A 24943-nucleotide genomic window follows, 5' to 3' on the forward strand; every position below is an offset into this window, starting at 1 on the left:
TCCAAACAGTGTCTCCTCCAGGATAAATACAAGAATTTGTCTACCGTGCTTGCTTGTGACAACTACACAGACCACAGCACAAAATATTAGGCAACCATTTATTTAATCTGCCAAAGTAAGCATCTGCTCCACTTATTTTCATTACTTTCCGTCATTTATTTGGCCAACATTCAACAATTTGTATAGTGGAAAACGTTCTGTGCATTACATTTAGCCGACACAAAAAGCTCCAGAGCGCCCCTCCCCTTTACGTGTGGTCTAGAGTGGCAGCAGCACTGGGGCACTGGGGCTCCTGTGTGGATCGTTGCTAATGTAAATATATCATATCCCATTATGAATACCACATATCTGGACCCATGAACCAACAGCCGGAACCACATCCTGGACTGGCCTGTACTCCGAGCGCGAGCCACATCCGCACTGCCATCCGCGCGCTGTTTTCCAAGCAGTAAAGGTAGAAGAAAAGAGGCGTGCTCGGGCTGCTCACCGCTATGAGGCGAATAACGGGAAAGACCAAGGATGAAACTTTGATCGAGCTACAAGGAACCACAGATTCACAGGCGACAGGTATGACAACCAATAGATATGTATTGACGTTTGGCATTTAGGCGAGAATCATACCCCAGTGGGCACATTTTCATTGATTTGTCTCACCATCTCGTCTCGTTGTAACAAAGCTGACTCTGTTATGTTATGTCTACTGTATCTTATCTGAGGACTGTCCTGAATTCACGTCTTTTATAATAAATAAGACTTCACCATTTGAACTAACACACCAATCCAGTACAAATCTTATGTGGCTAATTAATTGCCATTTTTATAAGTCCATGTGTCTATGGCTCTGAGGCTGCGTGGTGACGTAATGGAGGGAGGATTACAGTTTGGGACGGTCCTAACCTGATATTTAGGTTAATTGGTCAGATTTAAATAAAGAACTCTGGTGAACAGTATTTCTTTTCATATTTTTGTGTACATACTAAACCAAAGCCATATTTAGTTATACTTTAGTTAACTGAATTTATTTTCAAGATAATGCTATGGAGGAAGTCACAGAGGTCACACAGAGGATTGAATATATCCACATCCAAAGCAAAACTGAAAACACATTTAGAAACATTATACGTAGCCTATCATATAACTGCAGTGAATAAATTGTCTTTTGTATTTAACTGTTTGTATGGGTAGTCTATAGAAACTTGTTTTACATACTTTACATAGATTTACTGAAGGATTTCCTGAAGATAAACAGGACTGAAGCAGGGCTAAACCAGGACTGAACCAGGATTAGATCAGGACTATACCAGGACTGAGCCAAACATGATTGACTCTATAGAAGTAGTAACATTATATAGAACTATTAGTAGTGGTGATAATAATAGAACTGGGAAACTACAACTGAAATATTTAGTATACGTCTTTCATCTCTACAGTAAATAGCCATTCTTGAGGACATTCCATACTGCCAGGCTTTATTAATGTCATCTGGACTATCATCTGTCTAATTTCATTTAAGTCCATAACCTTTGGAGGAGCCCACTACAACCTCGGCCTTGTCCCGCAGTTATTGTTTGTTTTTATAGATTCTCTGGAGGGACCTCAGTCTGAATGAAGACAAATAGACATCACATTTTCCTCCTCCATTTGTTGTGATGGTGCATTAAGCCTCCCACAGGTCTGCTAACACAGTGGATTGTGCTAATGTTGTTGAAGTGAAGCTTGGTGATCTGTACCTGTGCCCGAGTGGGAGAGTGGATTCATTAGGGACAGTTTCACAGACTTGTATTATGTAATTGAACCAGGCACTTGTTTTGTTGTCATAGATGTCCTCTTTTTTTGTTAGATCACTTGAAATGGGACTCTGTCTTTATAAATGCCTATTTGTTATTATGAAAAACATTTAAGTTTATTGTATTTTTGGATTTAAATGAAACATTAGTTATTGTAGGCCTATGTAAACATAATAATCATGATCATAAGACTGCTATTTGTCACTTATTTATCTCAGACATTGCATAAAAATACAGTTTAATTCAGCACATGGCCACATGCCCTGTTAATAGTCATTTGTTGCTAGGCTAACAGACTGTGCAGTGTGCCTACGGCTTCATCAGGCTCTTATCTGCTCTGCCCTGTGGCTTCAGTACAAAGAGGAGGAAGCATTGACACTTGAGGAAAAGGTCTTTCCTCACCTCATTATATTAGGGCCAAGTATTGTTCCCAGCTGCTCAAACACTGATTTATGGACAGCCTGCGCTGTCCATATGCAGATGTAACTCCATAGATGGACTGCAATAGTGTGTAGTAGTGCCTTGTGTTGATAGACAGCTCTTGGTACTGTGGCTTGATATCGTCAGAGGTAATTTAATAAGGCTCTATCCATTTAAGGCAATATCTCTTCAGTTTCCGCAGACTGTGAAGTCATCTCTCACTGGCTTGACCCTGGGCCAATGGGTTTCTATGGAGACACATCATCACATGACGCCATTAGTGCTTTGATAGAGGCGTGATACTAGGATCCACAGGCTAGAGAGATTTTCCCTCAGCATGTACTAAAATAAATGTTTAAATAAATATTTAAATCAATTGTACAATCAGTTTCAAAACAGGGCCCAGGGTTAGAAAAGAAGAGAAACACTCTCACATTGCAAGCTATTAAATGTTTTATTGATGTGTTACTTGACCACTGGTCATACAGCCTCACCCAGCAGACTGCAGCACTACATGTCCTGAAGAAAGCTAAACAGATTACAGTCATAGGTCTCCATAATAAAAACATCACCCCTATTGCTTTCACATGCTAATTTGTAAACCAGAGTAAATTCTGAAGTCAGATTTGTTTGTAGATCATTCGGATACTGTCTACAGCAAAGCAACGCTTCTATAAAGGAACTTATATTTGTTTACATTTTTAGAATGGACAAACGATGCATGCATATGTTTTGTGATTAGATGGGAAAAGCATTTACCCTTGAAAGAGCCCGAGACTCATCTGGGCTCTTTATCTGCACCACTGGCAGTTAAGACCAGTGCCTTGGCAGAGGTTTACATTCTCAAAGATTTTATTCTTAGTTCTAAGTTCTGCCAGTGTTTGTACATACACATTTCATAATTTCCTTTTTTCAGTATATCATGTTAGGGTGTCAAAAGTGTAAGTATTTTTTTTTTTTTTTCCTTGAATTATCACAACTGTTTCCTCTTTAGCAGCGCATGTCCAGATGACAGGGAAGGAAACTGTCACATTGTCCCATTATAAACACTGTATGTTTGAGATTAAATATCTGTATTCGAGGTCACTGCAAACTGTACATTTGTTGTACAGGAAGCCAGATAGAAGCAACAGCAGAGGATTGGCAACAAACATGTTCAGGATGTTGTGGTTGCACTGTTATGATGCAGAAAAACTCTCATGGAACACATGAATAACTTTGCATAATGTTTTTTCATTCTAGGAAGTATTTACATGCTGATTCAATATGGTATTTACAGAGATGTTTTAAGTGAAACAAAGAAGCAGTCATGAGATGCTTGTCTGTAGTTAGCTCTATGTTAGGGAGGGAAAAGCTGAAGGAGACACTCATAAACTCTCTAAAGCCAGTTTGTTTTGTCTCACATTGACGCAGCTCAAAGCAACTGCTCTGCTGCAAATGAACAGGAGAAACACACCCTACTGCGCACTTCAAGTTCAACTCAAAAACAACTTTTCATGAAAACATTATCCTTGATAAGATAGAGATGGGAAATACATGTGAAAAATGTGCAGACAGTCGCACTACATGTGCTGAAGAAGGCTAAGCAGATTACAGCGATAGGTCTCCATAACACTGCTACGTTAGCCCTAGTGCTTACTCATTCTAATCAGAAACCATCGATCATTCTAGTACTGACTAGTGCAGAGCAAAGCTTTAGTGAAGGAAATTTAGTTTGTTTACATTTTTAGCATATTTTTAGAGATAGCTAAAAGATCAGGATAATCTAAAAAGATGAGATATACATTTTTGTCAATACGTCCTAGCCTTTTCCTTGATTCTCACTAGCCTCCATTCTATCTGTCTTTTCTTAAATTGATCTTTAATTTGTTGACTTTACACTAATTTAATCTGACCTAACATTCTACTGACCCTGTACAAATTTCTGTGCTCTATATTTGTGCTTTCCGGTTGATCTAATGACACTCAGATGTGTGTCCCAGTCTGCCTCCTGCACCTCCTGTGACTGTATCTCTGGAGTCTGGCTTTTACCAAATGAAGCTCTGATCTATATTTATGTTGGAGGTGTGATCTGTGTGGCTCTTACGCATGAGCCATGTTACACGTGTTTCACCATAATATGTGAGCCATGTGTGCTGCTGTTCAATTATACATGTATCACAGAGTTAACCACATCGCTGCGGCTTATTACTGTATAAAAACATGTGGCTGTGAGATATTTATGTGAAAGTAAACTAATTGAAAATAGGGCTGAACGATTTTGGCAAAACATCTGATTGTGACTTTTTTGAAAAACATTACAAATATGATTAGATTTGCAATATATGTTTTAAAATAGTTGTATTAAACTAATCTAGTGGCATTAACTTCTAATGGGCCCGAATTACACTATTTTCTCATTATATCTGTTATGATGTTGTTACCTCATCAAAAACATACCTGGAGTTGTGTTTCGTTTCATTCACACATGTTTAGCACAATACATATTTAGAATGAGTTCTTCTCTCAAATGGAAAACACCCTGTTCCACCTTGTGATGTCATTTGGTAATACAGGAAGTGCTCCACTGTGTTTTTAAACTCCACACACCTTCACTAGAATAATTTGGATTATTTCAGATGTGTTATAGTCAATCTCTACTGAACAAAAGGTATCTGATAACTTGAAAACTACCGCCTCTTGACTTCACAGAGAATTTTGAGATTTGTACAGGTAGACTAATAATAATAAAGGCTCACAATAAACGTTAACTCAAACATGTGAATTAAACAAAACACAACTTTATGTTTTGGATTAGAAAACAACATTTTAGAATGGCATAAGCTCACAAGAGTAATATAGGACCTTTTAACTTTTAAAAACTGCATAACAAATACAATTTCAGAACATATTTGTAGAGGTCTAAAGTACAGAGGGAGCAATTTTTTAGATAATAAGACAAGATATTTGTTGTTTGCCACAGACTAAACGATGATTGCAACTATTCAAACAGTGAGTTCGATTCAGTTGCAATTCATCTTGCAGCCGTAATTGGAAACAAAGTTATACAACTATTTGACACAAAACAAACACAAGTTTTTTGTGGTTTCATCATACAGTTGGACTATTGAGCTAAGCAGTTAGCTGTAATGTTTGGTCACCATGGGCAGCAGCTGAGCAGGTAGCTATTAGTAATGGAAATCTCTCACACTGTTGCCTTAGAATAGGGACAGCTCTCCCAGTTGTCTTTATATTTTGTAGTTTCTAAATTAAGTTATTATCAGTGCACATTGGCAGCACATGTTTAGCTGGAGAACATGATGCATAAAAGAACTGAGAAGCTTTTCTACTGTGAAGGGCTGACACTGTAGCAGCTTAAAACCACAATGCCTGGACCTTGAGAGATGTGCAGGATGTAGACACATAATCAATAGCCATAAACAGCAGCTCTAGACTTATCGAAGGTTTCATTTAATTGTATTGATACTGGACAAGCACACTTTCTTTCAGACACTTTGAAGAACAAGTCCATTCAGATAGAATATTTCACGTCCTAGGAGATTTTGTGCATCGCTTAAACTCAACACAACTGTACATTAGGTCAAACCTAATCTCTCTGCCATATGGAGTAAGATCACAAACATTCATTGGACAGATTTATTTAAAGGAGAAAGGCTCAGTAAAGGCTGAACACTTTCGTACTGTATTATCAGCTGACTATAACAGCATTTTCACTTGTAATTGTGTGTAAAATCCCTCAGTCATCTAGGTAGAATACATGGCAAAGGAGAAATTCAGTTTTTGTTCTTCAGTTCTGGTCAGAATCCTGGTGGACACTGCCTGATATCTGCCTCCAGGGAGGAGCTAACTACACTGAAATTACTCTGAAACTAACACTCCTACTTGTTTACAGTTTCTGTTTGTTAGCTAGGCCTATTAAACTGCACTGAGTGTAGGGTCACTCATGTATGTGTTCACTTGTAATTGTTAGTTAAAAGGTCCACATTACGCTATTTTCTGATCCATGTTATAATGTTGTTTCCTCGTTCAAAACAACCTGGAGTTGTGTTTAGTTTCATTTACACATGTTTAACACACAATTTCTGCATATTTAGGCTGAGTTCTGAAAAACTGAAAAAAAAAAAAAAAAAAAAAAAAAACTCTATTCCACATTGTGATGTCATGCATGCAGTAACACAGGAAGTTTTTAAATTCTGTACACCTTCACTAGAATCATTTGGATCATTTCAGCCCTGGAGTTGCCAATCGCTACTTAATAAAAGATAAATGTTAGCTGTTAATTTTTTTTTTTGCTTAATATAAGACCTTTAAAGCTTTAAATGTTGCTATATTGTCTACAATCCTTACAGGATTCTGATCTCAAGTTGGTCTAAATGGATTGACTAAAATAGCCACTGTTTCCACCACTATGACCAAAGTGGTTCTCAGTATGAAATATTTGGAGCAGTGAAGTAAATGTAGACCATAAATGATGCTAAATGAAACTACTTTATATCACTGACACAAGAGCTGAACTACAAAACCTGTTCTTAAGCCACAGTATGAACATAAACAGCAGGATGAAACACAAGCTATTAATTAAACTTTCTACAGCTCAAATCTGATCATATTGCCAAAAAAATAAAAATAAAAAATTCTCAGAAGTGCAAATAAAATGTACAGACTATAAACACTGACCCCCCAGAACGGGTCAAAACAAAAAGATGAACAAATGTTTTTCAACTACACTTTAATCGATACTGTATAGTTGGCTACACTCGTGTGCTTGTGTGCATGTGTGACAGTGAAGAGCCATCATTAGGTATGGATGGTCAGTCAGGTCATTGGTCCCAGGTGGTGGAAATGGTGCACAAGTGAATTTAACTACCATTTTTGTTTTGTTTCACTGTGCCTATAATGTTCAATAAATTGTTGACAGTGCTGTAGAAATTATTGGTTAGTGGCCGTAAAATGCGTTTAAAATAAGCTCTTAAAGTTAAATGAGCTGGATTAATTTGCACAGAAGCATATGTGACACTGGTCAATGATCTAGTGATTTTATTTAATGGGCTCACACAGGGTACTTTAGAAGTTATGTTTTTAAGGGCCCATAAACTGCAGCAAAATCAGAACATAACAAACCCCCCCAAAATTAATAAATTACACAAAACTGATTTGTGTGTGCTTGAGGTCATCTTATAATGTTGTTACTTCCTTAACGACATACCTGTCTACATCTCCAAAGCTCAAAATTCTCTAACTTTTACCTTTAATTTAGCAGAAATGGTCAATTCCAGGGCTGAAAGTGTCCAAATGATTCTAGTGAAGGTATATGGCCTGGAGCACTTCCATTATCACATGACACCACAAGTTAGAACAGAGTGTTTTCAGTTTGTGAGAAGAACTCCCTAAGTATGCATAGTTTGGGTGTTAAATATGTGTGAATGAAACAAAATACAACTCCAAGTATGTTTTGATGACATATACATAGATCAGAGAATAGAATAACAGTCCCTTTAATGATAATAGCTCAGGTCTATTCATGTCAGAAGTTATCATAGTTATCGTAGTTTAAGATCTAGTGAAGAGTACAGTAGTTAGCAACACCACATCTCTGTTTTTCTCTATCTCTCTCCCTCTCTCTCTCTCTTTTGGAGTACCATTCTCTGTGGGCCCTTTTGCTGTTGTTTGCTCAACCCTCGCTGTGATAACCAACTATTTACACATGCTGCAAGTCAAAATAGGACGAGGCAAAACTGCAGAGGGGCGACGCACAGGCAGCTTTGTAATGACTATCTCTTCCCACGATCCCAATGGAAAAATAACACAGAAATTTCTCCCCAAGGATTCTACAGCCCTGATACAGCACATTCAAATTCCTCTCAAGTGACTGTTCAAGCATAGCACACACACTCCAGAGCTGCTCACTGACTGGTTAATACAGCTGTCTGTCAAATGTACTGCGTAATTAGAGGTGCTGTAGTCCCAGTGCAAACAGAAGAAGGCTTAGAAGGCAGACTTGTGCAAATGAAGGCCATGAATCAGGACTTTACCATAACAATCATTTAAAGGTCTTATATTGCACGATCTTTAAGCCATATTAGAATGTGGTTACCTCATCAAAAACATACCCAGACTTGGGTGTTGTTTCATTCACACATGTATAAGTAACCCTTTATTATTAGTCTGTCTACATTTCCAAATCTCAAAATGTAATAGTGATAATATTTTTAAGCTGTCGTTTGTTTAATGGTTCTGTAATGAACACTGTACCGCATGTTTTAATCTGTTGTAAGAGAGTAATAACTGTACTTTCTGTACTAGCCCTGTACTTAGTCATCTCTCTGCAAATGGAAAAGTAACATTGCTTTTATGGCTGAACAGTTTCGGAAAAATATGAAAATTTTCAGATGCAATTCAATTTGAAAATATTAACTTCACAGTCCTCACTTTGAATAATTTTGACAGAAATACAAACTGCAAAATGAAACATGCATTTAAATATGTTTCTAGTGATCTAAACAATGGGCTAAAACCCTGAGACATGGGAATATTTATGTTAACAGAGATCCTACATTACCCATCAGTGTTGTCACAATACTAAAATTTAAAACTCAACTCCCATAGTAAGGAATAAACTCAATACTCAAATACAATGATGATAATACAAAATCCTCTTTATTAGAGAGCCATTTTCAATATTAAATAATATTTTCTTTTATATTACCATGTGATCTTCAGTCATTCAGGTATATGTGGTCTTATACTAGTTCTAATACAGCTCAAGATCATTCTAAAGCTATTGAGAAAAGGTTCATTTCTGTCCTGTGAATGTGAATACAAATAACAGACATTGCAATTTGCTAATTACAACCATTCATATTATGATAGATCTATCTTTGGTAACTACTCATCTTACCATCCTAATTGTTTCTATATATATATTTTTTTTTAACCTCTGTCTTAAAGATCAGCCTCAGACTCCAACTCTAGGCTCCACCCCTTTTTCTCCTTCACTCCCGTCTGCAGCAGATCGCAGCCTCCCCCACAGGAAGTGCTACTCACCCACTATTCACGAATAAAAGAGGAGCATAGCGGTGCACATTCCCTTTGGCAGAGCTCGGCATTCTGGGAAATAAAGGAATGTCGTCTGTCATTACTGTACTAAGGGCTTTATTTCTCTCTCAGATCCAGTTACCAATACTGAGATCTGTCCCAAGTTGGATTTGGTCCTAAAACCATGTGGCTGTAGCAGTAGTGCTCTGGTAATTACTCTTAAAGGGACAGTATCTTTACAAACCTGATTATTACATTGCATACCATACATTCTCTGCAAAACTGAACTGAACTGAAGAGTGCCTGTGCTTTCAACACATGATCAAGTAGGGAAACACGTACAAGTTTCTAGAAATTATTAAATAGAAACACATTAAACAGGCCAATTATATTCAGTTACAACAAGGTTTTTCAGCTGTCAAGAAATGTTTGTCAAATGTTTTCTCTGTTTCTGTATATCTTGTCATCTTGTCTTTCTGTAGAACTGGAAGTAACCTCAATTTTGTCTTTCTTTAACTCGAGGCTGACTATGAGCCCGACCATTTAGTTAAAAGTCACAGCCTATGCTCATGTCTTCAGTGCCAAAACCAGGGGCAAAAGGCCTCTATACCGTGGTCTTTTTCTCACGCTTACCACACAACATGGTACTTTGTTTACCCCAGTAGATCTAAACCAACTGAAGGCTGCTTGAATATACTAAAAGTCTTTGAAAGACAAACTATGGGGGCTCAGCTGGTGAAGTGATTAGCTCAAAAGACACATTTTTGTATTTAGCTTGGACATGCTGCATTGATTCCACTCTGTCTGTTTCCTGTCTTTCTACAAGCACAAGTAGTATGACTTTAGGTGCTGCATGGCAATATTGAGATTTTAGTGTGTATACAAAATGATAATCTCAAAAGCTAAAAGTGCTTATCAAAAAGAAAATAAAAAAACTTGAATAATTTCTTAAACAAGGACACTAAATTATATGTCAGTCGTTTTTGCTGTTAAGTTTTGCAGCTAAATTTGGAAGTTGTTAAAATGTACAAACAAAAGGCTTTAGTTTTTTGACAGTGGATCATGGTGGATAATTTTGAGTAAAGACCCAGAGAAAAAACACTGAAAGACGACTCAGTAGCTCCACTTCAATCTTCAATTCACTGTGTGTTAGCAGATGTGATGCATGCTGTGTCTCTCATAAAGAGCTACACAGCCTGTTAAATTGCCTATGGGTGCTGGCTAATTGGTAGAAGATTTTAGGTTCCTTCTTTCAAAGCACAACTAATGATAGTGTTGAGTTGGACACTGAAATGCCGATATTTAGCCCTGTGTGTTATTAATAAGTTTTCCAGTTGATTCACAGAGAAAATTCTTTAAGTTACTGTAGGCCTGTCACAATAAATGCAATATTGACTTATCGTTCAATATATAAAACTAACTGTATATTGTTTGGCTCTAAATGTATCGTGTATGAGATCTGGGGTATTTTTGTTGTAATAGTAATAATATCATTTGAGCTTTAAAAAGTTGAAAACATCTGTGGCTAATGATTGGTTCATTCTGCTGTTTATTTGTTGCAGATTAGACCTTCTGAATGATACTGTCTATGTATTTAAAATGGTTTTCAAGGATCTTCTTGCATTAGTGTTATGGTATCAGTGGCATAAAGTAGTTTCAATATTGTCGTAGTATATCTCTGTGCTGTCTATATCTCGTGCTTAAAAATTTGACAGGCCTAAGTTACAGACTGCAAAAAACGACCAAACAGGTTTGAGATACATTGGCTTACTTGGTAAAGCAGCTTTTATTTTCCCTCAGGCTGCCCCTTCGTTCACCCCACCATTCGCTGTTTTCCATTTCCTGTACTGGTTTACGTAGGTAGAAAAAATACAGTACATGCTTCAAATTATAGAATAAACAACATATTTTCTTGTGTTTATTTATTTTATAGATGCTAACAATGGGAACGGCCTCAGCTCCATGTCTGAGCGTACGCCGCCTGGAGAGGTAAGTGCTACAGAATAACTGACTAAAAGGTGAATAGTGGTGGGCTTTGGCTCGGTTAAAAGCTTTTGTAGGAGTAAAGCCCTGACCTTTTGCTGACTCATCATTTTAAACACTATGTCACATGACGACAACCGCAATCTCAGCAAACTACACAGGAAACACAAAATATCTAATACAATGTATAATTTAAAGGGCTCATATTACACTATTTTCTGTTCCATGTTATAAGGTTTCCTCATCACAAACATGCCTGGAGTTGTGTTTTGTTTCATTCACACATGTTTCACACACAAAACCTGCATAATTAGGGATGAGTTCTTCTCTCAAACAGAAAACACTCTGTTCCACTTTGTTATGTCATGTGGTAATACAGGCAGTGCTCCACTGTGTTTTTAAACTCCATACACCTTCACTAGAACCATTTGAATTTCAGCCCTGAAATTACCAATCTCTACTGAACTAAAAGTAAAAGATAGATGTTACTTACTACCACTACATGGCATGAAAAAATATGAAAAACTACCACTACATGACATAACAAGGTGGAACAGAACATTTTGAGTACGCAGATAATAATAAAGAAATAAAGGATTACTCAAACATGGGTGAATTAAAAAAACATGGGTCTGGGTATGTTTTTGATGAGGTAATGACATAACATGGCTAAAAGCTCACAAGAGTCAATTTTGTGTATTACTGAAGCTTTAATATAAAAGTAGTCTAAAAGTGTTATTGCATCAGAGAGGACAAAGAGGGCCCACTTCAGTCTCATTAGTACCAGATTTCATCCATTATGTTCGCATTTAGCCCAGGCTCTGGCTAATGTTTAACCACCATTTTCCAAAGGATAATTCAGACTGGGTCACAGGATATTTGGTAGTTGAATGGTGGAGTCAGATAAACAAAGTGGGTGGAGTTCACAAAACCACCATCTTTTTCAGTGACATCATATACAGCTGTATATCAATTTGACACTTCTATAAGGCTTATTATGCAATATATAAATAATAAGCAATAATATAGAAAATCCCTGTAGTGTCTTGTAGAGTTCTAGTTCAGTGCATAATGTCCAAGAATGGTCAAAATATCCATATTAAAACTGGTATTGAAAAAGGATACTATTAATCAATATCAATGCTAAAATTACATAAATAAGACAAAATAGGATATTTCCTGAATGTGAAGTCATTTATGCTTTTTCTTGAATTTTGAGTCTTAAAATGTTTTGGTCTTTGTTTGCTAATGTGTGCGTTGTGTCACTGTGGTAACTGCTGAACATTCCGCCAACAGAGATGCATGTAGAACACCCCTATAAGGATGCCACTGCAAAGTATCAGAAATAACACAAGAACACATTGTAATATGAAAAAACACATAATTGTAACATAACACTCTTTTGTCAATAAAGATGTGGTTAATTTAGTAACGGGACAATATTGTAATGTCCTCATCCCATACATTTTTATAACTGCCAGACTCTTTTGGTCAAGTAAATTCTTGTTTGTATAACCATGCATTGTTTTTACTTCCACCCTTGTTTAAATATTTATAATTTCTGTCCACAGACAGAAAAGCTACGCTCAGACAAAGACACAGTGTTCTTCAGGGATGGGGTGAGAAGAATCGATTTTGTTTTATCTTACGTGGATGACAAAGATGGAGAGAAGAAACAGGTTGGTAAAAAAAAAAAAAAAAAGAACTTGGTCAGCTATTGTCTGTGTGACGTATATAGACAGTGGCCAATATTACACAATATTAATCCACAACAGGAATGAACTATGAGAAAAGAGGAAATGAGCTAAAATATTTTCCACAAACACAGGGAGCTACAACAGTTTTTTCTCATAGTGCTCTCTTTCTCTTTCACTAATATAAATGAGAGTTGGCCACACATTGTGTTTGCGAATATACTTTTTGGATATTTTCTATGAGTATAATGTAATCAATAGGGAAAACTGACCGTTGCCCTTCATTTGGGAGCATGATATCACATTCTGACTGTTGACTCTTTCCTGGTTTAGTTTGAGCCTAGTTTAGTCCTGATGCAGTCTTTCTTTGATCCTGTTTTAGTCTGGCCCAGTCCTGATTTAAGTCCCAGTTTTGACAAGATGTGTACACTGGTCTGAACACACTTACACATGACTGTGAGTAGGAACATTTCAAAAGAGAGCACAAAGAGAAATCTAAGTCAAGGATAAAATGTTCTTAATCATAATTTCAAACTTCAAACACAATGAAGAGATTATCTGTGCTTTTCACGTGACCTGTCAGTGATCATCATGTAAGCACCATGGGTCTGTTACTGCTAAAACAAGTCAATGTCATGCAGGACAAAGAAAAATGTGAACATATGCCTCAAAGATTATTACAGTTTGCTCATTAATACATACCTTTATAACTTTTGGAAGAATGGGAAAATGCTCTCAGTTTGTTTTAAATCTGAATGGTGATTTGGTACAAGAGCCACTGCATCTGCTCATACTTTCAGGGTCAAAACATGTACTTGTTCTCAACAAAGAAAACTAGGCATTTTGTTTATTTGAGAAGACAGATTCAAATGAACTATATGAAAAAAGCAAGAACTGTGAGAGAAATTATTATTAAAATAGTATTAAAATTAGTTAATTAGTATAACTTCATTAATAGTACATATTGTCCATGGCTTCACATACTTCTTCAATCCTTGGAAATGCATGTGTTACTAAGGAATAGAACCATAGATAACGCCTATTGTTTTGTTGTCAAGGATGTTTTGCATTCACCTTTCACCCTAAACATCCCATTTTGCCCTATAAATTGCATTTTGTATCAATTGCCTTGGTTTAGTGATGACATTTATGTACCTAGTGGTCACAAGAAGTATGCTGGGTTCATGATGGCGGATTAATTCCTTATGTGGGTATTTCTAAATTTAGATGTTATGCCACTGTGCCCTCTGCCACACCTCTGCTGCACTGTTACTTTATTTATTCACTTCATTGTTTCACTAGAGCCTTGGCATTTTTGTTCTTAAAATAAAACTGTATGAGTTATAAAGTTAAGTCTGCTTAAAATCACAGCGTCATGTGCTTTTGTCAGATTGAATATTTTCCTGAGTATGTTGTGTTTTATTAATGGACTCATAATCAAGTTGTGTATATTTTTTCCAGGAAAGGAGGAAAGAGTTTGAAGCCAATCTTGAAAAAATTGGTCTCGAGCTGGAGACTGAAGACAAGTCTGTAAGAAATTCAACTGGCCTCTTCTGCCATCTAGTGGATTTTACATGCACTCACAACATGTAACCTTCACACATCTTAAAGGGATGTGCTGTCACTAGAGCGCAACAGTGTTTTCTTTTATGCCTAAAAAATTCTCTGAATATTCAGCTTTCAACTTTTTTCCCATTCAAAAGATTGAATACTTTTAAAAAAAATTGTTAATCACGATGGGAACTGTTCTCATTTTTCATAATTCTGAAACCCATGGATTCTCATTAAAATAACATTTATGGATTCAGTTGTTAAAGGCACACTTTTTTGAGGACTTAATCATTCAAAGGATACAATATTTTGTTTTGAATTAATGAGTTAACTACTATAGCAACCGTTTCATCTCTCTGAAGCCCATTGATATTTCTTTTTGCTTTTTTCAGGAGGCAAAGGACCAAAAAACCTACTTCTTAAAGGTTCACGCTCCTTGGGAAGTGCTGGCAAAGTACGCAGAGATTTTAAAAATCAAAGTTCCCTTCAAAGAGAGTGACATCCCACACGGCCATGATGCTGCATTTCATTGGCTATCCCACCCTTTCCGACTCCCAGACACCATCATGCACCCAGTCAACGATTACTTCACCTGCCCCTTTAACAAAGACAAGGAAGACTTCTTCCTCATCCAAGACAAAGACATTTTCTTTCCACCATCAACAAGAAACAGAATTGTAAGAGTTTCAAGAACAAAACATATTACTTTATACTTTATATAAATATTTTGATCTCCTAATCTAGATAAACTGTATAAATATGCAAATTCATGAAACAAGCCATATCCTATGTGCAGCTGATTATTGAAAACATTTACTTAGGAACAGAAAAATTATATTAGAAATCCCTTAACGATTTGTAAGGGATTTCAACAACAACAACACAAGACAGCCTTATTATTTACCACGTTCTTCATCTTCTACACAAAGACAGACAATCTAAGAATATACACATTAAAGATGCATTGTGTAACTTTTCCACTGAGCATCCGTCACCTTCTTGTTTCTATGTATATGTCATTGCTGTGCTTAGAATGTTCCACAGTATGACATTAAACATCTGTCTTACATTTGTTCAATTACAGGTGGTTTTATAGCTAAAAATACCTTGTAAAACAGGCATTCTGACTGTGCGCGGGGTTGACTCTCCACAGATCTGACCTGTAACTTGGTCTGGTTTGGTCTCCATGAAGATAGAAAGGTTGTGGACAAAGCAATAACATCTTCATGAAGAAAAGCATTTGAAGGGCCCTCTCCCAGAACTTACACAATGCACCTTTAATGAAACCTTTAATAAAACTACCTCATATCCTATAAGTGCTGCTGAATTATACAACCACAAAAGTTTTCAGCAGATATGGTTAGGGACAGAACATTTAAATTAATAAGTATTAGGTAACAATAACAAAAGGTCAATCTCAAAACTACAGTATTGGAAATAAACTAGTTTTTGATCATGTTTTTCCCATAAGGTGTACTATATCTTGTCTCGATGTCCATATTATAAAGAGGGAATTAAAGAAAGAGACAAGGTTGGGGTCAAACGACTGTTAAGTAATGGCACCTACATTGCAGCTTTTCCACTTCACGATGTAAGTCAATACTAAGACTACTAACTTCAGAAATATTCTACTTTCTAATCAGCTTGGATAACCACAAAAATATGCTTCTGTATTTTTGAATATAGTGCCGTTACTGGAAAAGAGGCGGAAATCCTGATTGTGAGAGTGAACGATACAACTTATACAAAAACTGGGCCAGGTTTCTCAGTTTTTACAAAGAGCAGCCGCTCAACCTCATCAGGTAAGCATCAAATAGAGAGAGGGGTGGGGCCTGGGAGTGTTTTATTTTATTTGATTTCATTTTTTTCTATTTAGTTTTTTTGTTTTGTATAATATTAAAATCCAACAAAAAAACACATTGTTAATAACATTTGCTCTTTCAGGAAATACTACGGGGAGAAGATTGGGATCTACTTTGCATGGCTGGGGTTTTACACAGAAATGCTGTTCTTTGCAGCTGTTATGGGAGTCATCTGTTTTATCTATGGGCTTCTCAGTTATGATGACAACATAACAAGGTCAGTGGTGGACAAGTGGATGTGGAAATAATATACGACTTCTATGTTTTTGTTTATCGTGTATACAGCAGATTCATTTGATTGAGCAATTACTAATATAGACAAACTACACTATGGTGTTTTGGAATACATCATAAAAATATACCATAAAGGGCTTTAATTAAACATCTAACTAAAACTTTCTTTTTGTGCTGTAGTAAAGAAATATGTGATCCTTATATCGGGGGAAGTATCCTTATGTGCCCGCTATGTGACAAAAAGTGTCCTTTCTGGAAGCTCAACTCAACATGTCTATCTTCTTGGGTAAGATGTACTGTAAAACTGTTACAACATTAAAGGTCCTATATTACAAGAAATTGACTTTAAGCCATGTTAGAACGTTCCTTTATCTATAACATATCTGGAGTTGTGTTTTATTTTATACATGCTTGAGTAACTCTTTATTATTAGTCTGTCGGCATCTCTAAAACTCAAAATGCTCTGTTCCACCTTGTGGTGTCATGAAGCGGTAGTTTTCACATTAACAGCTACATTTTACCTTTTGTTCAGTACAGCTTTAAACTTCAGGGGTGAAATGATCCAACTGATTCTAGTGAAGGTGTACGAAGTTTAAAAACACAGTGGTGGACTTTCTGTATTACCACATGACATTATAAGGTGGAACAGAGTGTTTTCTATTTCGAGAGAAATACAATCTAAATATGCAGAGTCTGTGTGTTAAACATGTGTGAATGAAACAAAACACAACTCCAGGTCTGTTTTTGCAGAGGAAACATGGATGAGAAAATAACATAATATTACAGTGCAAAATAAATACCACATGAAATGGCAGTAGAATTGTGTCAGATGTGTGATCAGCAAAATGTCCTGTTTATTCATCACTGTGTCATCCTGAAGACTGTGTGTCACTTCCTGTTGAATTGTTTCTTTCAGCAATCACACTTGTTTGACAATGAGGGGACCGTATTCTTTGCCATATTTATGGGAATCTGGGGTGAGTGTCATGATGTGTCATAACCTAAAAATACATTTTTGAGGGCATAAGTAAATTATTTCTTAAAACTGTAGTATTTCAAAGCTCATATTATCCAAAATTGATGTAACAATGGTAGCTTATGAGAGAGGATGCTGTGATATAAAATGTTGGTGTTATGATAATTATGAGAGAAACATCATGATTTTACAATTATTCACGAATATTGATGACCAAAAGACAGTGAAATCTACAAATCACTTTCGTTCACATTGTCCAATATCTTATCATCCCTATCATATATTAGTAGCTTTATGAAATAGCACTTTCTGAGTGATAAAGTAAAGTTAATGTGAGATAAACTTCAAAATATAATACTTACATTTATATTGTGACCTGAATAATAACAACATCCCTGCTTATAACATAAAGGATGATCAAAATCTTTCAAAACCATATGTAGTCACTGCATTTACCTTTGCCTGTCTGTGGCAGTGACTCTGTTCTTGGAGTTTTGGAAGAGGCGTCAGGCCCGTCTGGAGTACGAGTGGGACCTGGTGGACTTCGAGGAGGAGCAGCAGCAACTTCAGACCAGGCCCGAGTTTGAGATCCAGTGCACTGGACGCAGACTCAACAAAATCACACAGGTGCAATAATAACTGATTAATTCACTACATACAACACAATATATATATATATATATATATATATATATATATATATATATATATATATATAGCCACAAAACCCTATATGTGTGCTTATTAAAGGACCTATATTGCCCTATTCATGTTATTTCATCAAAAACATACCTGGTGTTTCATTTCATTCACACATGTTTAACACACAAACCTATTTAGACTTCCTCTCTCAAATTGAAAATACTGTTCCACCTTGTGATGTCATGTGGTAATACAAGAAATGCTCCATTGTGTTTTTAAACTTCATATGCCTTCACTAGAATCCTTAAGATGATTTCTGCACTGGAATTGTCAATGGCTACTAAACTAAAGATAGAAGTTAGCTACTAATTGGAAAACTACCACTTCATGGCATCAGAAGATGGAACTGAGCATTTTATGCTTTGGAGATGTAGACACTAATAATAAAGGGTTAATCAATCATGTGTGAATGAAACAAAACATAACTCCAGCTATGTTTTTGAGCAGGTAATAGGATTATTAAATTATCAGTTTTGGTCATGGGGCTATGGGGCTATTGATAATAGTGTATTATCAAATTGCTGTTTTTGTCTATACTTGTTTACCAGAAATGATGTTTATATATGCCTTTAGGAAATGGAGCCATATCTTCCTATCACCACAAGGTGCGCTCGTTTCTGCCTCTCCGGGGCCACTGTTCTTTTCTGGGTATGCAATTTACTCATCCAACAATTATCATACATAGTCGTCTTAATCTTTGCATTTTATCTTACACCTCTAATCTTCCATTTGTACACAGATGTCCTTGATAGTGGCATGTATCATAGGGGTCATAGCCTATCGCCTGGCTGTGTACGCTGCCTTCGCGAGTATCATCAAAGACCCCATGAGGAAGATCCAGTTTGTAGGCAGATTTATCACTCCGCAGCTCGCCACGTCTGTCACCGCCTCCTGCATCAACTTCGTCATCATCATGATCCTCAACTTCCTGTACGAGAGGGTGGCAGTGTGGATCACTGATATGGGTAAGGACCACTTGTTAATGTTTACGTATACTAGGATATGGGACTTAGTCATTCGGATACGATGCTGTCAGTTTTGTTGTATAATCAATAATCAATTCAATTTGTGGATGGAAATCTGCCCCCACAAAATCTCATTAACCTGTTCTAATTATCTTTCAAGAAAATACAAACTCAATAGACAAGAGTGGTGATGCCATTCAACTAACTCAATATATTTGTCTATTTCAGAAATCCCAAAGACTCATCTGGAGTATGAGAACCGTCTCACCACTAAGATGTTCCTGTTCCAGTTTGTGAACTACTACTCGTCCTGCTTCTATGTGGCCTTCTTTAAGGGCAAGTTTGTGGGCTACCCTGGACACTACACTTATATGTTCGGCAGAAGCAGCAAACTGAGAAATGAAGAGGTGAGTGTCTCCGACAGAGTCCACGCAGTTAAATTCTATGTGTAGTTTGTGTTGATTCAAACTTGTATTGTGGGTGACAGTGTGACCCTGGAGGCTGCCTCATTGAGCTCACTACTCAGCTGGTGATCGTCATGGCGGGAAAACAAATGTGTGGGAACATTCAGGAGGCTCTTCTGCCGTAAGTGCCCTTTAAGTATTCATATTAAAATGACTCAAGCTACTGTAAAAGCCGTGATCCAATACAGACTGCTTCAGAGCTTTAAGTGGCAAAGGTTAGAAATAATGACATTTAGATTATTTAGCATTTTAGCTTTTTTGGTCAAGCCAGATGGCAGTCATCAAATCCATAAGGGATTGGAACCAGACAACTGAGGGTGAAAATCCTCCATCCAAACCACAATTGCTGATTTGTATCATGTGACTCTCTCTCTCTCTTTTTTTAAAATAATGTTATTTATAGGTTTTCATAATAAAACAAAACTTTAAGCTTTAAAACGTTATGTCGTTCTCTAATTTGAAAGACATCTCCAAAATCCTCATATCATTCAGAGCAAAATATATTAGTATGTAATAATAATAATCAGCAAAAATCTGTGCTGTTTCTCCAGACCATGCCTCTCTCTGATTGGTTAGTCCGCCTGCCAATCATGATCTGTGAACTTGAGGTGACATGATATGGCTCCAGATGCACTTGTCTTTATAAAGTTTTGTCAAAACATGTTGTTCTGGCTGGCGAGATAAACACATGCCTGCATTAAATGCTGCTCTCTCGCCCTACAATTTTAGTTTAGTAGCTTAGTTTGTCTTATTTAATAGATGTAAGCTAAGGTAATGAATATGTGGTGTATCAGATCCTAATAGTTTAGTTTGTTGTTTTATGTTGTTGTTTTTCAGGGTGATAAGAAACTGGTGGAACAGTCGTAAGACACGGCGCCACCCAGAGACACACTACAGTCGATGGGAGCAAGACCATGTGCTCCTTAACTTCAGTCAGCTCGGTCTGTTCTACGAATATCTGGAGATGGGTCAGGATCAAAAACTTTTTCTTTACTTCACTTTACTTAACTCTACTTAAAGAAGATTATGTACATTTGACTTTCATGAGCTGGTAAACCATGTCATAACAGTGTTCCTTCGTTAATCAAAGTTGTATTTTGATGCTAATAACCATGTATTGTCCTGCATCTGAGGCTTGAGTGCTAAGAGAATTGCTGTTTTCACCTACCCCCTATTTATGCCCACTTCTCTGTACTTGTTATTTATTTATTTTTTATTTTTTAATTTACTCCGGGTTCAAAAATGTAACAGCCACTTTGCAGCAATAAAAATATAAAAATACATTGCTTGCTGTGATGAAATTCAAACTGTGAAGAGGATGGGTCCATCAATTGTGCAATTCTGAACAGGAAGTCAAGAGACCTATGTCTATAACTAAGCTGCTTTAGATCAATATTGTAGTCTACAATGAACAAAAAAATATATAACTTATGTAAACCTTTATTATTATTATTAAATACTAAAAATCCAAAAAGCATAATATGTCTCCTTTGAACTGTTCACTATCTCTTCACACAATTGACCCTGACTCTTTTTTTTTTTCCCTGCAGTAATTCAGTTTGGATTCATCACTCTTTTTGTGGCGTCTTTCCCTTTGGCTCCACTCCTTGCTCTTTTCAACAACATCCTGGAGATCCGAGTAGATGCATGGAAATTTACCACTCAGTTCAGGCGCCCAGTTGCTACAAAAGCTAGAAACATTGGATCCTGGCAAGAGATACTTAACGCAGTGGCCATTTTGTCAGTCGTCACCAATGTAAGTAGAAATGATCACTAGTTCACGCTCTTCACAGCCTGTTATTGTACTGTGATTGCTTAAATATTTAGCTAGCTAATTTTATTTTTCTGAATAATATATGAATCAATATACACCACAAAACCATTGGGGTATTAAAGAAAAAGGCTTAACAATTATACAACAATCTGTATTCAGGATTTCTAGTGAGGTATGATCTCTAGTGAATACATACTGTTAGTATGTATGTTCAAAATATAGTAAACATTATAAACAGTCCATAGAAAATGAATTTGCTCTGTCTATCAATACTCTTTAGTCTGCACGAATATTTACAATTACTTAGCAATAATCAAGATGGAACACACTTCAGGTCAATGGTTCCTCAGATCAGCTTCAGTTATAAGTTGCACCTATGAAATAGATGAAATCAATAGATAGAATATAGAATAGATAGAAATCAATTAATTAATAGAAAGAAACCAAATTTTATCAATTTTATCAATCATTTATATCTAGCAGATTCTTTCAAACCACCTGTTTATACTATTACCCTCTTGGAGACACTACAGAGTGTGTGCCCTACATAGACTGTCTAAAGAAGTGGACTAAGTGGTCCAGTCGAAAGAAGCACACGAGGCTAGCAGTTATAGGAGCCATGTTCCATATGAGGAATAGAAATGTATTTACGGACAAAATAACCAGTATCCTTGGCACAGCAGTATACACCAGTATAATCTAGAGCAGCTTAATATGAACATTTTAAGACCAAAATGATGAGCTTCACCGTAGCAGATACAGAGAGGGATGACATTTTTCAATGTAAAGTCGATGGAGCTGAAAGCATCCCCATGCTCACTTGCTTTACAGAGCACGGTGGCTAGTGGGTTAGCTATGTCCATTTATACAGTCTGTGGTGCAATTTCAAACTAAATGCCAATAGATAGTCAATGTAACAATAAAATATGTATAATATATTCTCTTCTTCCCCAGGCCTTCATCATGGCGTTCACATCGGACATGATTCCTCGGATGGTCTACCTGTACGCTTACAGTGGCAGGTCTTCTATGATGGGCTACATCAACAACAGCCTGTCTGTGTATCAAGTCTCTGAGATACCAGAACCCAACATGCCAGAAGAGCGCAGCGGCTGGTTCGACAACTCCACCACCTGCAGGTACTAAATGTTTTCATCTAGATCAGAAGTTACTATTTAAAATCTATATTTAGCCTACAGCTATTTTTGTTTACGTTTTTATGTGTATATCTAAAAGGAAAAAGATGCTGAAAACTTTGAGAATAAATGACTGATCTATACATTGAAATAAATCTGAGCTAACTATGTCCTATATCTCTGCATTTGTTCAGATATTTTATCCTAAACATTTTATTAATGTTGATGTTTTTCCAGATACCGAGATTACCGGTATCCCCCGGGACACCAGAAGGAGTACACTCACACAATGCAGTTCTGGCATATTTTGGCGGCCAAAATGGCCTTCATTATCATCATGGAGGTTTGTTTCACCCATGTTTTTTCATTTAAATATGTTTGTGTATGAATTTGATATATATTTTTGTCCCCACAGCATATTGTTTTTGTGGTTAAGTTCTTTGTGGCCTGGATGATCCCGGATGTCCCATCAGATGTGAAAGCCCGTATTAAAAGAGAGCGCTACCTGGTCCAAGAGTATCTCCATAACTATGAAGTGGAACGAGTCAAACTCCAGCTCAGTGCTAGTTTCATCACAGAGCCTCCCTCGGAATTATCATTGCCTATGGACAAACATGAAATACTGTCTGAGTGCCTGTAGCTTCCATCTACTAACATACTAGATTTAAATTATTGCATTCTCTATAACTAACTACCATTGTCATATTCCTATATTAGGATGTGAAGATATCATAATGTGTTTAGTGTTGCTTTTCATATCTGTGAACGCTGAATGGCCTGTACAGGTGCATCTCAAAATGATAGAATATTGTAGAAAAAGTTAATAATTTCAGTAGTTCAACTCAAAAGTGGACTCTACATTGTACTGTATTTTATTTCTGCACAGACAGAGGTCACTCATTTTAATTGCAGTAATTATGATAATTAAAGGATTTTAGATATTTTTTTTTCTGCAAGCTAAATGATCATAGTTCAGTACTGTATGTTTTACAGACACTTCATAATATATAGACTTTTTTTTGTTAATACAACTTTTTTATTATTATTTTGAGATGCACTTTTACATCTAAGTAGGAAACGGAAAGATGTAGCTAAACTGAAAAAGTGAACCACAGCGGTTGTCATATCCCTTTACCCACTGTTAAGGTTAAGATTGTTGTTGTACCTTGTTCCTTGCATGCAGTTGCTTTAAATGCTTACAAAATGAAGGACTAAACTGCTGAAAATGAAGCTAAATGTACATGTATGTGTGAACCAAATATGCTGGATCCTTGTGGTAAAAAAGTGATATCATTGTGAAGCCTGATGTGTAACATGCTAACACAAATATTATGATTATGTTTAATATATGAATGTAGTATAAAACGTTTTAAACACTTTAAATTTAGATTTCAAAGTCTAAGTCTTTTTTGTCATACAGACAGCAAATTTAAACTGCCTGTTTAACTAATGTACCTCAAAATTTGTAATTACCAAAATGTTATTATGTTCTGCCACAGAGATGTCAAAATTAACATTAACCTATTTACAATTATGATCAACACAATCAATAGCCTGATCATGTTGAGTTTAGTTATTTTGGTTTACATTAGACTTTTGTTTAAAAGAGCTTATTACATGAGCAGGTCGTACCTTGTAGCTAGCTATAAGTGTTGATGTAAATATTGTAATTCATTTATTGACCTGTTTATAGAGTTATTTTAAATTGTCCATCATATATTTTTGTTAGTACACTTAAGGTTACTGTGTAAACTAATGATGCCAAGTTAGAAGGGATGGAAGGCATACAGGTGTTGTTCATTCAAACACAGCTCTCATACCTGACAGCTCTTTGTGGGCTGTTGTGGTTGCTGGAGCATGACATTGTAGTTGTACTGGATTTGACATTAGCCAGTCTGTCAGTGTGAAGACACCTGTCTGCTTGTTATAAAGGCTTCACTGTAAGCACTACAGTTTTTTTTTTTAATCTTTTTTTCTTTTTTTTTTATCCAAGTATGAGGCTAATTTGAAACTGTTTTAATGCTGCAAATAAAACCAATATTTCAGGATATCACCAATTAAGAATATGTAGTAGTCTGATCCACTCATACCTCAGGTTATGACTGATGATAAACATAATGTTAGAGGGCTGTTGTATGCAATTCTCCAACCAATGCCTTAAATATCTATGTTTACTTGTATTTATATAATTTTGTATTGACAAATTTGAAATGTGCATTTATAAAAATCTTTATCAGGATGTGTTGCAGCTGCTACATTGCAATGTAGTCTTTTGTGTTAAGCATGAAAAAAATCACAGATTTTGTTTGTACTGTTAGAAGTAATTCTCACTGCTGCCAAATGTACATGTGAACATATTA

General features: G+C 36.3%; 1 protein-coding gene across 1 annotated transcript; it reads left to right on the plus strand.

The window, feature by feature from the left end:
* The first annotated feature begins 257 nt into the window (after nucleotides 1-257).
* ano5b (anoctamin 5b) lies at nucleotides 258-24919 on the plus strand. The gene is made up of 20 exons (XM_020938791.2): nucleotides 258-567; nucleotides 11176-11231; nucleotides 12797-12904; nucleotides 14381-14449; nucleotides 14863-15147; nucleotides 15942-16061; nucleotides 16157-16272; nucleotides 16415-16549; nucleotides 16747-16852; nucleotides 17483-17543; nucleotides 18018-18169; nucleotides 18818-18892; nucleotides 18984-19209; nucleotides 19438-19616; nucleotides 19697-19794; nucleotides 20511-20641; nucleotides 21224-21429; nucleotides 22402-22586; nucleotides 22821-22926; nucleotides 22999-24919. Exons 1-20 carry the CDS (start codon nucleotides 492-494, stop codon nucleotides 23221-23223), a joined length of 2715 nt encoding a protein of 904 aa, XP_020794450.1. The 5' UTR covers nucleotides 258-491; the 3' UTR covers nucleotides 23224-24919.
* The last annotated feature ends 24 nt before the right edge of the window (nucleotides 24920-24943 follow it).

Source organism: Boleophthalmus pectinirostris, unplaced genomic scaffold (assembly GCF_026225935.1).
Source record: "Boleophthalmus pectinirostris isolate CB_2022bp ecotype Guang Dong unplaced genomic scaffold, ASM2622593v1 HiC_scaffold_19, whole genome shotgun sequence".
Taxonomy (NCBI): domain Eukaryota; kingdom Metazoa; phylum Chordata; class Actinopteri; order Gobiiformes; family Gobiidae; genus Boleophthalmus; species Boleophthalmus pectinirostris.

Coding starts and splice junctions, on each gene's coding strand:
- ano5b (XM_020938791.2), top strand. CDS start 492: ATGAGGCGAATAACGGGAAAGACCAAGGATGAAACTTTGATCGAGCTA. Junction 16,062..16,156: donor CAGCTTTTCCACTTCACGAT/GTAAGTCAATAC, acceptor TTTTGAATATAG/TGCCGTTACTGGAAAAGAGG. Junction 22,927..22,998: donor CCTTCATTATCATCATGGAG/GTTTGTTTCACC, acceptor TTGTCCCCACAG/CATATTGTTTTTGTGGTTAA.